The following is a 13,506-nucleotide window of genomic DNA, read 5'->3' as shown; positions in this document are numbered from 1 at the left end:
CAAAGTGGTCGGCGACATGAAAAAATTTCTTAAACAACCTTTAGAAAGTACCAGAAAATCAATTACCTTTACAAAAATAAATTTTTATTTTAATGTTTCATATCAACAGTAAATTCAATAATGTTATGGCAAAAAAAAAAAATAAAACTATTTCAAACTCTGATGGCACTAAGAGTAGTTAGTCCTGTTTTTATATTAGACATTTAAATATCAAGTAACATTTTTTTTTAAAGAATTTTTCCAATACTGACTAGTCTTTTACACAAAGAAATATTAAAAGCGAAGAAATATTAAAAGCTTGATTTTCTGATAATATCTGGTTTGCATGCTGCACTTCAACTCTGAGGGACCATGTAAAACATCTTGGATCAGGTAGGATAGTACAATTTAAATGCTCTCAATAGTTTCTCTTTTTAATTCCATCTAGTAAGTATTGCAGCTCATTTGCAGAATAAACAAAAATGTGCTATCAAAACTGATTTATAAAATAACATTGTAAAAAGTTTTTCTGATATTTTTTTTTATTCTAATCAAATTTTTTTTTCCAAACAAATATTCCTAAATAAAAAAACTGCCTGTTTTGGAATTCCTTTTACAAATGTAGACTACTGGCTGTTGTTCTGTTCATTTCATTCATTAGCAATTTTTGTGTACACATATAGTCAATAATGAGCTAGCCTTTTACAATTAGAAAATATGAAAATCGTTTATCTTCTTTATAAACTAATACTAAAACTTGCTATGCTGTTCTGGAGTTAAGTGTGAGGATACACCATTCCTAGCCTCAACACGCAATGTTACATGTTAATACGGGGAAATGGATAGAACATTAAAAAAAAAGACACCCTAGAGAGGGCTTTCTCAGCATAGAGTACATTGTGTGAAGAAGCATGCTTCAATAACCCTGACCCATCCACCATGCTGTTCATCAAGGGATGTGCATGCTGTAGTGGTGGTTCTCTCAAGGGCATATGGCGGTACAGTGTAGGAATACACCCTGCAAGGAGAAAAGGGCATGGCTCAAGGAACGCCACAATATACTGATATGATAAAATGAGCATCTAGAATTTTTTAAAATCTAGATGATAAGGGACCTTCTGTTGGTGGGATTTGTGAAGAGCCAATCTCTCATTCCTTTGGTGAAGAGTCTCATGGGCTTTGGCCTGACCCTTTAATGGACATTAGTGATCACTGCACTGTCCTATCCACTGAGACTGGCATCAGAGACGACTATACTGTCCTATCCACTGAGACATCAGAGACGACTATACTGTCCTATCTACTGAGACATCAGAGACGACTATACTGTCCTATCCACTGAGACATCAGAGATAACTATTCTGTCCTATCCACTGAGACATCAGAGACGACTATACTGTCCTATCCACTGAAACATCAGAGATAACTATTCTGTCCTATCAAGACCAATTGTTATAGAAGGTCTGAAAATTGACCCTCAACAGTGGGCAGTTTAGTTCAATAACTTGTGGCCAAGTCACAGGTCTGTATGACTAATTGTCCTCTCCACTGAGACATCAGAGATGATAATGACAAACTGTCTTGTCCACTGTACATCAGAGATGACAAATTGAGACTGTGAAGCTTCATTAAGGCTAGCTCTAGAACATGCAATCCATACAAATTTTGTTATATTATACAATTAATTACTCATCGCAAGAATAGAAGCCACCATAATAGTGATAGGAAGTGATGAAATAGTAAGAAATACTCTGATTACACTGGCTAACCAATCAAGTAGCTAGCAATAACAAGGCTCTGAGGTTTCATCTTTATTCCCATACTATTGTTGGTTCATAGTTCAGCCTAATTGTCTCCAGGTAATCAAGTTCAAATGTTAACTCTAGTGGATTTTTTAAAACAATATCAAGTTTCAAAGTATCTGGATTTCTTTTGAGTATTTCTAATTTCCATTCTAGCGCCACATTAACTAATGTGTCAACCACTATCAACTGCAATGCTTGATATTTTCCAGAGTTCCTGCAGAAAAATAGAACAATGTAAGCAGCTTCTCTTTGAAAAAATTGAATCAACAGACTGCATAATTATTTAAGAACAAATTATATACACTGAGAATAACAATGTATCAAATTCAAACTAATTCAAGAATACAAATGTAACATCAGCTCCATTCACTGGCTACATCTAGCTTCACATTCACACATTTCACTGCTAGCTCAATAAACTACTAGGTGATTTATTTAGAGCAGCAGTTCTCTCTTTTTTTTTTTTAAATGAGACACTAGTACACACTTCTGGTCACAGAATTATTGAGCTGTAGTTTTGACACTACCTAAAGAGCTAAAACTGGTAGGCCTACATTATCATGGACCACTATGAAGATGGCATTGACCAACAATGATATTAAATTGAACCCCAGTTGACACTTTATACAGAGATAGAAGAAAATGTATAAAGACCACAATGAAAATGGCAACCTATAACAATTAAAAGTCTGACAATGTAAAGTTAGCTAGGTGACAATTTGCTTGAAGCCTAGCCACAAGAAACACTTACAAGGTATTTTGTCCTAGCATATTGGAAACACTGAGGGAAATCTGTAAGCACTTGATCAACACTGAAACGAACTGGTCCTGCATCTACACTAGTCAAGTCTTGTAGATGTTCTTGAAATGATTCATAAGCAGGGCTACACATCTGCTGGCTCTCTGTGCTAAATACAATCCTAGAGTGAGATGTGATATGTCAGATATTCTGGTGGGTTACTGAGGTAACAACTATTTATTACTATTTATTACAAGTTCATTGCTATTACAACTTGTTATCAAGTCCAGCCTTATGAAATGATAGAAAACAATAGGTACATAGTACAAACCTTTTCTCTAATGTTATATACAGAACCTTTGGAGGTGATATGGACAGCAGGTGGTAAGCAGTTTTAAAAAATGCCAGAGTCAGCTCTTCATCATAGATAACTGAAATAGTTTTTTAACAAAAGAACTTTAAAACAAACAGGAATAAATCAGTAGGTATTATTTTCAATGTGTGGTCTGCAATCTGACTAATGTGTGATGATTAGGTCTCTATCTATGATGTGATGGACAAAGCTCATGTAGTGGATTTAGGCTGTGGTAAAGGAACTCCATGAGTGGTTGTGGCCGAATAGGTCACAAATCTTAGTAGAGTCTGCGACTGAAGAACTGTACTCAAGACTCAGATTGTTTTCAACTGATATGGATGCCTTACATCTGTTGGCAGTGAACTTGTCAAGACTATTGATTGATGTACTGGTCAGAACAAGAACACTCAACGGCTAATTTAAGTTTTATGTTGACATTAGTAAAACCATTATCCACAAAATAGAAAAAAGTCTTCAATTATTAATTTCTAGCAGTCTTTAGTCTTTTTTTAAAGTTAAAGCTGTAACTAGATTGACTCAAACACTTTTCTTGAAGTAGATTTTAGTATGTCTTTGCCAATGCAAACCTGTTTTTTTTTAATTCGTCAATCCCTAACCCTAATAACCACAGAATGAATTTTGTTTTCATTTAGTTTTTTCTCAAAAACTCACAACTAAATCCAAAGCTCCATGCTTTTCCTATATTTGCTAGGTTTTAGATTTGTTTTTAATCAATTAAATATTAAGATTACAGGTAGTCCTAATTTTATGACAGGTTTGCTTAAGAATGATTAGAAATTATGGATGACCCATTTTTTATTTCATGAGAGTGAAATTTTTAGGGTTGTGATAACTATAAGTCATCTGAACTATATTTTTGACATGTGTATTATACTATTGTGAGGCGTGGTGGCTGAGTGGTAAAGCACTTGGCTTCTGAACCAGGGTCCCAGGTTCAAATCCTGTTGAAGACTGGGATTTTTAATTTCAGGATCTTTGGGCACCTCTGAGTCCGCCCAGCTCTAATGGGTACCTGACATTAGTTGGAAAAAAAAAAGCCAGTTGGTCGCTGTGCTGGCCACATGACACCCTTGTTAACCGTAGGCCACAGAAACAGATGACCTTTACATCATCTGCCCTATAGGCCACAAGGTCTGAAAAGGGAACTTTACTTTTTTTTTATTATACTGTAATATACTAGTTTAGAGAGTAGGTTAGTTTTGTTAGATAAATATATTGTGTATAGTTTTAGCGAAGGTAAAAGTAGTGACGTAGTAAGACAGACTAATGACGTAGTAGACTTAGGCGAACAAGAGACCAACATGGCGTTATGTTAGAAGTAGGTTGTGTTTTGAATAGCAGTTGAATAGTAGTTAGATACAGCGACATTTTAGGAAGACTGGACGGATTTCCCAGTGGTTAATAAAGTATCATTTTATAGAACTGAATGTTGTTATCAACTATATTCAACTTGTAATGATCTGTGGCTAATGTTAAGTAATAATTGATACATAGTCGAAGTCAGATTAGATTAGCCCACAACAATACTATTGTTTGCTATATTTTTCTGCAATCTAATTCATTCATTAATGCTAATGAAACAAGATTTTGTAAGTCGCATTCGCTTTAAAATTTGTAAAATATTTTATGTTTTGAATTTTCCTTCAGATTATGAAGATAATTACATCCTACCCCAAACCTCCCCCAAGACAATGGGGGATGGCAGCAGGCAGTGTTGGGATCACTGAGACCACTGAACAAAAGTCCAGAGCCCATACCACACGACCAGGCAGCCATACCATGTATTAATGTAGCTGCATAGTACAGACATTGAAAAGGGTTTTACTTGTAAAATTTTGAAGATCAGAAAAATTAAATACAGCATCAATTCTAAATATATATTTGATTAAAATATAAAGAACACAGTACAGCATATGGTAAAAAAAAAAGATTTTCCAATCTGTGAAATGCAGTATCCCAAACATACCATTGTAGGTAGGTACAAGAGAGAAAAAAATTGTAACATGGAAATAAGTTTGAAAAAATACCAAATGACTAGACTTGTTTAAAGACTGATTTGCTTAATGGCAGGGTTTTCGAAAAAGAACCCTGTCATTAATCTTGAAGTTACTTTGAAAGAGAAAATAATTATCTCCTATTCATATCTATATGTCAATCAAATCATGCATGTTAATGAGGACTACTAAACCAAAAAGAAATTAGAAAAAAAAAATATATACTAAAATAAAGAAACAAAAGAAATTATAAAATTTAATGAAAGAGTAATGTGTGAATCAAAGTACTTACCTTCTGCACTAATGTAAATGTCAGCCTTCTCAATCAGGTCAAGGTCAGCTGGTTTCAGCCCATAGACACTTTTCTCAGTTCCTGAAGACACATTTAATGATTCTCTTTAATGACTCTCTTTAATGACTCTTATAGCTTTAAAGAAACTAAAAACTAAAATACTTTTACATCTAAACCTCATACATGGAACTAAACTAGACTTAATTCTGTTTAAAACAACATAAAAATCCTATTACTACTATGCTCTAGTGCTCATTATAAAACATCTTGGATATGATGAGGTTTAACTATAAATATTTTCTGCAATCATTTTATTTCAAAGACAAGTACCATCTTCCAGTGATGGGTAGTCAACTGTCCAATCCAACAGCTTAAAATACATTTCACTGCAGTTATTCTGAAACAGGAAATCTTTGTTTCTCTGCCAATTTCTTTCTGCTAGTTGCAACAGAGCATTAGAATAGTCTGAAATGTAAATTATAAATGGACTTTTACAATACTTATGCTCATTGGATTATGGTTTAGCCAAAGCATGCACAGGGACAGCCCATGATTTGTGATACACACACACACAACTTTTTAACCTAGTTTATGTTTGAACTTTGCAATTTTTTTTTTTACAAAGTTGAAGCAGAAGTGAAGAAGTAAGAACTAAGTTAAAGCTGTAACTAGATTGACTCAAACACTTTTCTTGAAGTAGATTTAAGTATGTCTTTGCCAATGCAAACCTGTTTTTTTTTAATTCGTCAAAACGGTTGAACTTCTTCTGATCACATTACCATTGTACTGTTGACATTTTGTTCATGATAAAAACAGGCTCACTATGTAGCTTAACAGAAAAATGATCTTATGAAAGTCAAGCACATTACAGACACATGTGCCATGAATGTCTCTAGCAATTCAGAATTAAGCTTTTCTGTTCACTTTAATAGACCTGCACTTAAAGTGTGCATTGTAGATGCCAATAGAATGCATGTCTGCAGCTAAGAATGGAGGAAATCATTTCAAAACTTCACTTTGCCAAGGACCCCATTAGAATAGTGTACAGTGGGCTCAGATGTACTTTTGTTAGGGGGACATCACAAAAAGTTAGAGAAACACTACCATAAAGTATACAAGTGTTAACAATGAAATATTTCCAAAATATCAATCCATTGGTCACCTGAGCCGCTGTGCTAAGTCTGGTCTACATGAATTATAAGATGAATGTTGGTTCTTCTCAAAAGGATCCACAATTAATTCCAAGGTCAAGAAAATATAGTTTTAATATACATACCTGTGCAAACAACATGCTTTGCAAACATGGCAGCTACAATACTGGTGATTCCTGTACCACAACCTAAATCCACAACATGAGCTTTGTCCAGTACATCATGGATAGAGAGCAAATAGTCACACATAAGTAACGCTCCAGACCACACCTTTGAAAAAATATCAACAGTAGTGTTTGCATTGTGTCAACACAAGAAACTCAACTTGTAACTCTATCAGATCATACAATTGAATAACTTCAACTTACTTGGTAGCCTACATTATAAATAGAAGTCTCCATTTTGTGCTCTGATAAACAAAAATGATAAAAACAAAACTTAAGCTATACTGAGTGAAATGCTGATAGATAAACATCTAACTATATTTAAGCCTTAAGCAAAGCCTTTATTAATGTCCTTAGGAAATTCATACTTTTTAAATTATTTCGTAAATAACTTTTGTAAAGCACATATTTCTTGCCATAAGCATGATCAGTGCACTCTGATCCAATCTTTGATAAGCATGGTCAGAGCACTCTGATCCAATCTCTTTGATAAGCATGATCAGTGCACTCTGGTCCAATCTCTTTGATACGCATGATCAGTGCACTCTGATCCAATCTATTTGGTGGACCTGTGGGAGCTGAGGGGGATTTTGTGTTTCCTTCAAGTGCTCAGCAAACATGACTCAGCTGGAGGTGGGATTCAAACTTAAACCCTTCTGTAACTCAATCACCCATTTCTTACCAAATGCAACATTTGAATTTGAACAAAGATATTATAAAGGAAGTTTGAAAATAAAATGGTGGTGTATACCTACGAGTCAAGTAAATAGAATATTGGATTTTGTCAGACGGCAGGAAGTTACAAAGACAGGACAGAACAAAAAATGTTTTAACTCAAGTCAACCCTGCATTTCTTTAGTGTATATAGGGCCTACTACAAACATGAGGGGGCTGAGTGAATTGCAATTTGAATAATAAATATTGCAACTCTCAAAATTAAAACTGAAACAACTACAAAATTAAATACATAATATCTGAACAAATGAGTTACCTATTGTTATCACGTGACATTTGTAGTCATCTGCTGAACTGATAAGCAAGTGTGTATCATCCACCTCTTCCAACTTGTCTATACATTTCTGAGTCGCTGGGTTCAACTGTTGCTCTAAGCCAGAGTCATCTGATATATAATTAGCATTTTGAGAAAACCAATTACTTTCATTACTGCATATTTTGTCTTTTTTCCTAATAAGTATTGGGTCACCGTCTTCATCTAATCTTTGTTCAGATTCAGTTATAGAACTGTACAAAGACTCTGCCATCTGTTGTGATGATAAATGATTCAGCTGATTGGATGCAGTGTAATTCTTGTGCAAGTAAAAATAGAATCTTGTAAAATCTGTTTAATAAAAGTAAAAAAAAAATAGTTTTTTAAAATCATAATTATTATCAATAATGGTTAATTCACATTTCAAATCAATAAAATATTTATTATTCTTGAAGTTATGTTCATCTAGACATCCTGAAAAAGAAGGTCCTCATTTTTGAGGTCATGTCCTCATCATGCAGACATTCGCCTAAAGTGTGATGTGTGGTTGAGAGGCTTAAACCAGAGCTACCTACCAAGGAGGCTTGAGTTACAAAAAAAAAAACTTTTTCTAGATCTACAACTACACTATTACTACTAAGCAGCAGTCTTGAATGTTTTACATGTTTTGGATGTTTCTTTAGATTCTGAAGATAAGTATACATTCTAGTCCAAACCTGTGCAGACAGCAGGGAATGGCAGCAGATAGGGTTCAAACCAGAGACCTTCAAGACCACCAAACGACAGTATAGAGTGCATACCACATGACCAAAGCAGCCATTTGAACTTAGACTTATCTAACCTAGTCTAGCTAGATCTAGGTTTTAGATTTAATTCTTTACTATAGATGAAATGTTTAATTTATTCAAAATTTAAAAAACTTAAACCAGTAACTATAACTATGATCTATAGATCTATATCTACATAGTACTCAAAAATGCCATATGGTTATGTGGAACTATGGTAACTGACACTGGAAGATAAAACATTTAAAGACAATTTATTTAGATCGAGTCAATTTTAATTTAGAAGCCTTAGCAAGGCTTAGAGCATTATTAGACTTAGTAAACTTAACTTGATGGCTAGCGGCTAGGTCTACAACTTGAAATTGAACAAGTAGAAAAATTAGTAGATCTACATTCTACAATCTAGATAGTAGATTAGATTATAATATTGTATCATATATATACAAACATAACATATATATATAATCATTATACTAAATTATAGAGTAGCTTGGGTGGACAGCCTATTATCTGTAAAATAGCCGTTTGCGCTGGCTTGGACATGTTCACCGGATGGAGGACAAGCGCATCCCGAAAGTCATCCTCAATGGACAACTTGCGACTGGCACAAGAAAAATTGGTCGCTCCCACCTCCGTTATATATATGTAATAAAACGTGACCTCAAATCAGTGAACATCAATACTGACAATTGGGAAGACATAGCTCTAGACCGCACCAGATGTAGAGAGACAGTGACCAAGAAAGCTATGGACAGTGAAAGTACATGGGTCTCAGCTCAGGAAGAAAAATGTACAATCCAAAAAACGGCCAGCTCCTCTACCACCGAAGCAAAAGCCACTTTAACCTGTGCTATCTGTGGACGGGAGTGTCTCTCCAAATTAGGGCTCCACAGCCACAGGAGTGTGTGCTCTGAGATGAACCATAGTCATAGTCGTTCTACGATTGAAGGAGGCCAATGAAATTATAGAGTCTACTAGATCTAGTATTAGATATCTAAGTATTGTAGTATGACATGATGATCTATCAGTGTCTCAAATAATAAAAAAATCAGTATTCACAGTATCATCTTTATGATCTTAAGTTTTAGTTTAACTCCAACATGAACAGACTAACTAAAGACAGAGTCAAGAGTAGAGTAAGACTAAGACTAAGAGTAAGAGTACTAAACTTTAGTCTAAGTCTACACTAACTTAACTAACTAAGACTAAGAGTAAGAGTGTACTAGATCTAAGTCTAAGAGTGCATGAAGACAAGCTGAATTTGGTTATTCGGATGGTACGCGCTAACGTACACGAATCGCATTTTATTTCCCGAGAGCAATCTAAATGAGAAACATTGAATGTGTGAACGTCGGAAAGAACTTGATCATCATTATGATAATCTTCGTTGGACGCAGCCATGTTTAAAATGTTGTTTTGATTTTTTTTTTCAAAGGGATTTAATCTTTTGTTGATGTAAATACATGAACGAATTGCTAGTGACCTCCCTTGGCAATATTTGGGTCAGTAGAAGAAGGGGGAAAAAGTGTGTTCACTCATTTGTGGGGCGGAGCTTCACGACTAAGCACTTCACATTCCTGGGGAAATACCATCTCTTATTGGCTATTGAGTCTACGTGATGTCATGGAAATGTAACGTGTGCAAAATCTGTAGGATTCCCATATTGTGTGTGTATGTTTTTCTTTTTTTTTTTTTTAAAGCTTTTTTTTATGTGAGAAGTTTGTGTAACAATTCCGAAGAGCGCTATACAGGGGGAGAACTTTTTAATTTGATCGATCTGCTTGTGGCAATCGCCTATAACAATTAATTAAATCATGAGTAACGTGGAATATAAACCTGCTGAAAAATTACAAATTCGCCTGGTCAGGCCGGATCGTAACTCTCCTTGGGGATTCCGGCTTCAAGGCGGCATCGACTTTAACACTCCCCTGTCCATCCAATCGGTAAGTAGCTGTATCAGTATCTAGATCTAAACCAGACCTAACTTAGGCATTTAAAGTACACTCACCGCAGTTATGTAATTACAGTAATTAGCTTCGTTAAATTTAATTACACGGATATGGACCCATTTATGCGTTTTATTTATATATGTGTAAAGATAGAGTAAGACAAAATACCATGTGTTAAATGGTAAGGTGAAAAACTATTCAATGTAAAAAAAAAAATGAATAGAATAGAACTAATGATAACTAAAAAAAAAACAACAACAGCGTAATAATATATCTATATTATTTATATTGTTAAACCATTCAGACTTATATATTGGCCTAAATTTTAAACATAAATAGCTAAAACTTGTCCTAATATTTTAAGTGACTGCTCTCTCTGTCTTTCTCTATCTATCTATCTATCTATCTATCTATCTATCTATCTATCTATCTATCTATCTATCTATCTATCTATCTATCTATTTCTATCTATCTATCTATCTATCTATCTATCTATCTATCTATCTATCTATCTATCTGTCTGTCTGTCTGTCTGTCTGTCTATCTATTTATAGAATTTAAAAGATGAAAAAAAACAACTTCTTTTTTTCCTTTTATGTGTGTGTGTGTGTGTGGGGGGGTAAATTTTTCCAGATACCAGCCAGGCTGATGATGAATATGTTTGTTTGTCCATCGTTGCATTTGCCATTGGCGTAGCTGGCCGGCAGATAGCAGATAGCAGGACAGCAGATAGCAGGACAGCAGATAGCTGGCCGGCAGATAGCAGGACAGCAGATAGCAGGACAGCAGATAGCTGGCCGGCAGATAGCAGGACAGCAGATAGCAGGACAGCAGATAGCAGGACAGCAATGCCAATCTTTTACCTTTGTGGTACCACTTTTGGGAGAAGCAGCGCTTGGTTTTATTTGTATGTATGTATGTCACGTTTAACTCTCATAAACTAAAAGCGCTATTGAAAATCAGAGTTCACCATAGCATGTGTCGTTAGCTACAAGCATTTATTTTCTTTAAAGAAATACGCAAACTGGTGGGCACCATTAAGATTTCATACTCTTAATAGAAGGCTATATATGATATGTCAGAGACCTTTTAGACAATGGGAGGAACATAATCACATTCTCTTCTCTTTTGAACTAACGTCTGTAATTTATAAGACGTATATATTAATGTTTAAAAAAAAGTTCGGTATAAAAACATGGGCTACAAGACCTATTTACGAATGGCATCTCTAGCCCTCGTGTGGCTACTATCTTATCCTAAACACAGAGAGCTTCTCTGGCAATCTACAACGTCTTTCAAGTGGCTGTCCGTCATGGAATGCACCTTTCGCTGTGCTGTGTCAACCAAAGCGTCCCTGGCAACGCCAATGGAAATTAATATTGCTCGCGTGGTAGCTGTGTTTGATCAGCTGCGGCGGAGGTTAGTTTGGGATGGTGTCATGTGGACAGTGTCAACATTGTGTCATCGGCACACGCAAACACACTCACACACACACACGCGAATAGAAACTTTGTTTGGAAGTTGTACCCACCTCCCCCCTCCACCTTGCGAAGAAGAGAGGTGAATTAATTAAGTGGCCTTAAGAGAAATGTCGCAGAACTGATGCAGACAATTTGGCCGCTGTGGTCAGTGGGATAGAGAAATGTCGCAGAACTGATGCAGACAATTTGGCCGCTGTGGTCAGTGGGATAGAGAAATGTCGCAGAACTGATGCAGACAATTGGGCCGCTGTGGTCAGTGGGATAGAGAAATGGCGCAGAACTGATGAAGACAATTTGGCCGCTGTGGTCAGTGGGATAGAGAAATGTCGCAGAACTGATGCAGACAATTTGGCCGCTGTGGTCAGTGGGATAGAGAAATGTCGCAGAACTGATGCAGACAATTGGGCCGCTGTGGTCAGTGGGATAGAGAAATGTCGCAGAACTGATGCAGACAATTGGGCCGCTGTGGTCAGTGGGATAGAGAAATGGCGCAGAACTGATGAAGACAATTTGGCCGCTGTGGTCAGTGGGATAGAGAAATGTCGCAGAACTGATGCAGACAATTTGGCCGCTGTGGTCAGTGGGATAGAGAAATGTCGCAGAACTGTTGCAAACAATTAAGCCGCTGTGGCCAGTGGGATAGAAATAGCTGAAATCTTTTGTCTATGTGTGTGACGATACGAAACTTGCATGCAAAAGTTCATTTGAGTTTTTCCCAGTAAACCGTGAGAAACTTTATTTTTAACTTAAAACAATTATTTCCCTGTCCACCCACAGCTAATTTCTTGTAGGATTTATCCCCCCTCGCATGTTTCTCACGGGATGAATCTCCACGTAAAACATTAACTAGCCTCTCCAGGGCTAACTTTTAATTATTGACCGCTGGACAGGTGACACTATGAAGTCGCTCCGCGGCCTAATAACTTTTCACACCTATCCCCCCCCCCCGCAGGATACGCAACGCTCTAAGAATAGCATTGCAATCGGGCTGGACAAATGCATATTCACCTTAGTCCCTACTCTCACGGTACAGGCCGTAAATCGGACATGACGCCTGACATGCCCAGTACATAGATACATGTGAGAAAATCAGCTAGCTATCTTCCCCACCCGTTAAACAAAATGCCCCAACTATATATAGAGAGACCAAAGCATTCCAAGTTAGGCCCGCTAGGATTCTTACAGTCTCCTCTGTTAGGAAGTTTAGTTGTGAGATTTCATTAGGGACAAACGGCCTGGTTGCTACCCCTGATTGCTACCCCTGATTGCTACCCCTGGTTACTACACACGATTGCTACAACTACCAGATCTCCATAGAAAGCTGAAACCGAGGCAGACCACACCAGATACACCCCCCCCCCAATTACATACCTGTTAGCAAGAAGGCATTGCCTACTGTCCTTGGCCCTAACATATTGCCCAGTGTCCACAGTGCCCTATACTGCCCAGTATCATCTGCCCAGTACCCGGCCCAAACTGTCCACTGCCCAATAGTTATTGCCTAATGCCGACAGACTAGAGCAACCTTCGCAGCAGAAGATAAACTGGTGTTGAGTTAGCACGGCTCTCTACGAGCTAGAGATCACAGCTGAGAGATCGTCCCACTACAACTTAGTTTGCAGCACCAACCATCTCTATTGTTAAACAGGCAGCGGCCTCACCTATAGAGCCAGCTTGCCTACAGCATAGGGATATCCCGAGCCGACGTCCTAAGGCAGAGCCGGATGACTTATCCTTCTGAGTGCCAGTCCTACGACCGCCAGAAGACGACCCAGGAGCTAGCAGCTAAGAAAATTAAGTAGC

The 13,506-nt window shown here is 36.8% G+C and overlaps 2 protein-coding genes across 4 annotated transcripts in view; one reads left to right on the top strand and one right to left on the bottom strand.

The window, feature by feature from the left end:
* Window positions 1-57: 57 nt before the first annotated feature.
* LOC106056281 (methyltransferase-like protein 22) lies at window positions 58-9,714 on the bottom strand. 2 transcript variants are annotated; one of them, XM_013212944.2, is made up of 9 exons: window positions 9,566-9,714; window positions 7,492-7,839; window positions 6,705-6,745; window positions 6,462-6,606; window positions 5,516-5,650; window positions 5,186-5,266; window positions 2,855-2,954; window positions 2,536-2,704; window positions 58-1,998 (listed from the first exon to the last, which is right to left on the bottom strand). In XM_013212944.2, the coding sequence occupies exons 1-9, from the start codon at window positions 9,672-9,674 to the stop codon at window positions 1,957-1,959; spliced, it is 1,170 nt and encodes a 389-aa protein (XP_013068398.1). In that variant the 5' UTR covers window positions 9,675-9,714; the 3' UTR covers window positions 58-1,956. The 2 variants fall into 2 exon arrangements, with proteins under 2 accessions (XP_013068398.1, XP_013068399.1); XM_013212945.2 differs by having other exon boundaries at window positions 2,536-2,692.
* A 230-nt stretch (window positions 9,715-9,944) lies between these two features.
* LOC106056275 (PDZ and LIM domain protein 3-like) overlaps window positions 9,945-13,506 on the top strand; it is a 41,231-nt gene continuing 37,669 nt past the window's right edge. The window contains exon 1 of one of the 2 annotated variants that reach the window (XM_056019415.1): window positions 9,945-10,216. In XM_056019415.1, coding sequence (XP_055875390.1) covers window positions 10,088-10,216 — 129 coding nt within the window. In that variant the 5' untranslated portion in view covers window positions 9,945-10,087. The remainder of the gene's footprint in view (window positions 10,217-13,506) is intronic. The other variant, XM_056019414.1, reaches the window with a different exon arrangement.

This window comes from Biomphalaria glabrata, chromosome 2 (genome assembly GCF_947242115.1).
Source record: "Biomphalaria glabrata chromosome 2, xgBioGlab47.1, whole genome shotgun sequence".
Classification (NCBI taxonomy): Eukaryota; Metazoa; Mollusca; class Gastropoda; family Planorbidae; genus Biomphalaria; species Biomphalaria glabrata.
The sequence above is the reverse complement of the archived record's forward strand: the minus strand, read 5'-3'. Positions and strand labels throughout refer to the sequence as shown.

Excerpts from the sequence above, each read along its gene's own strand:
- LOC106056281 (XM_013212944.2), bottom strand. The coding sequence starts at position 9,674 with ATGGCTGCGTCCAACGAAGATTATCATAATGATGATCAAGTTCTTTCC. Across the intron at positions 6,607-6,704 it reads TTTATAATGTAGGCTACCAA|GTGTGGTCTGGAGCGTTACT; the intron begins GTAAGTTGAAGT and ends ATTTTTTCAAAG. Across the intron at positions 2,705-2,854 it reads TATATAACATTAGAGAAAAG|GATTGTATTTAGCACAGAGA; the intron begins GTTTGTACTATG and ends ATCTCACTCTAG.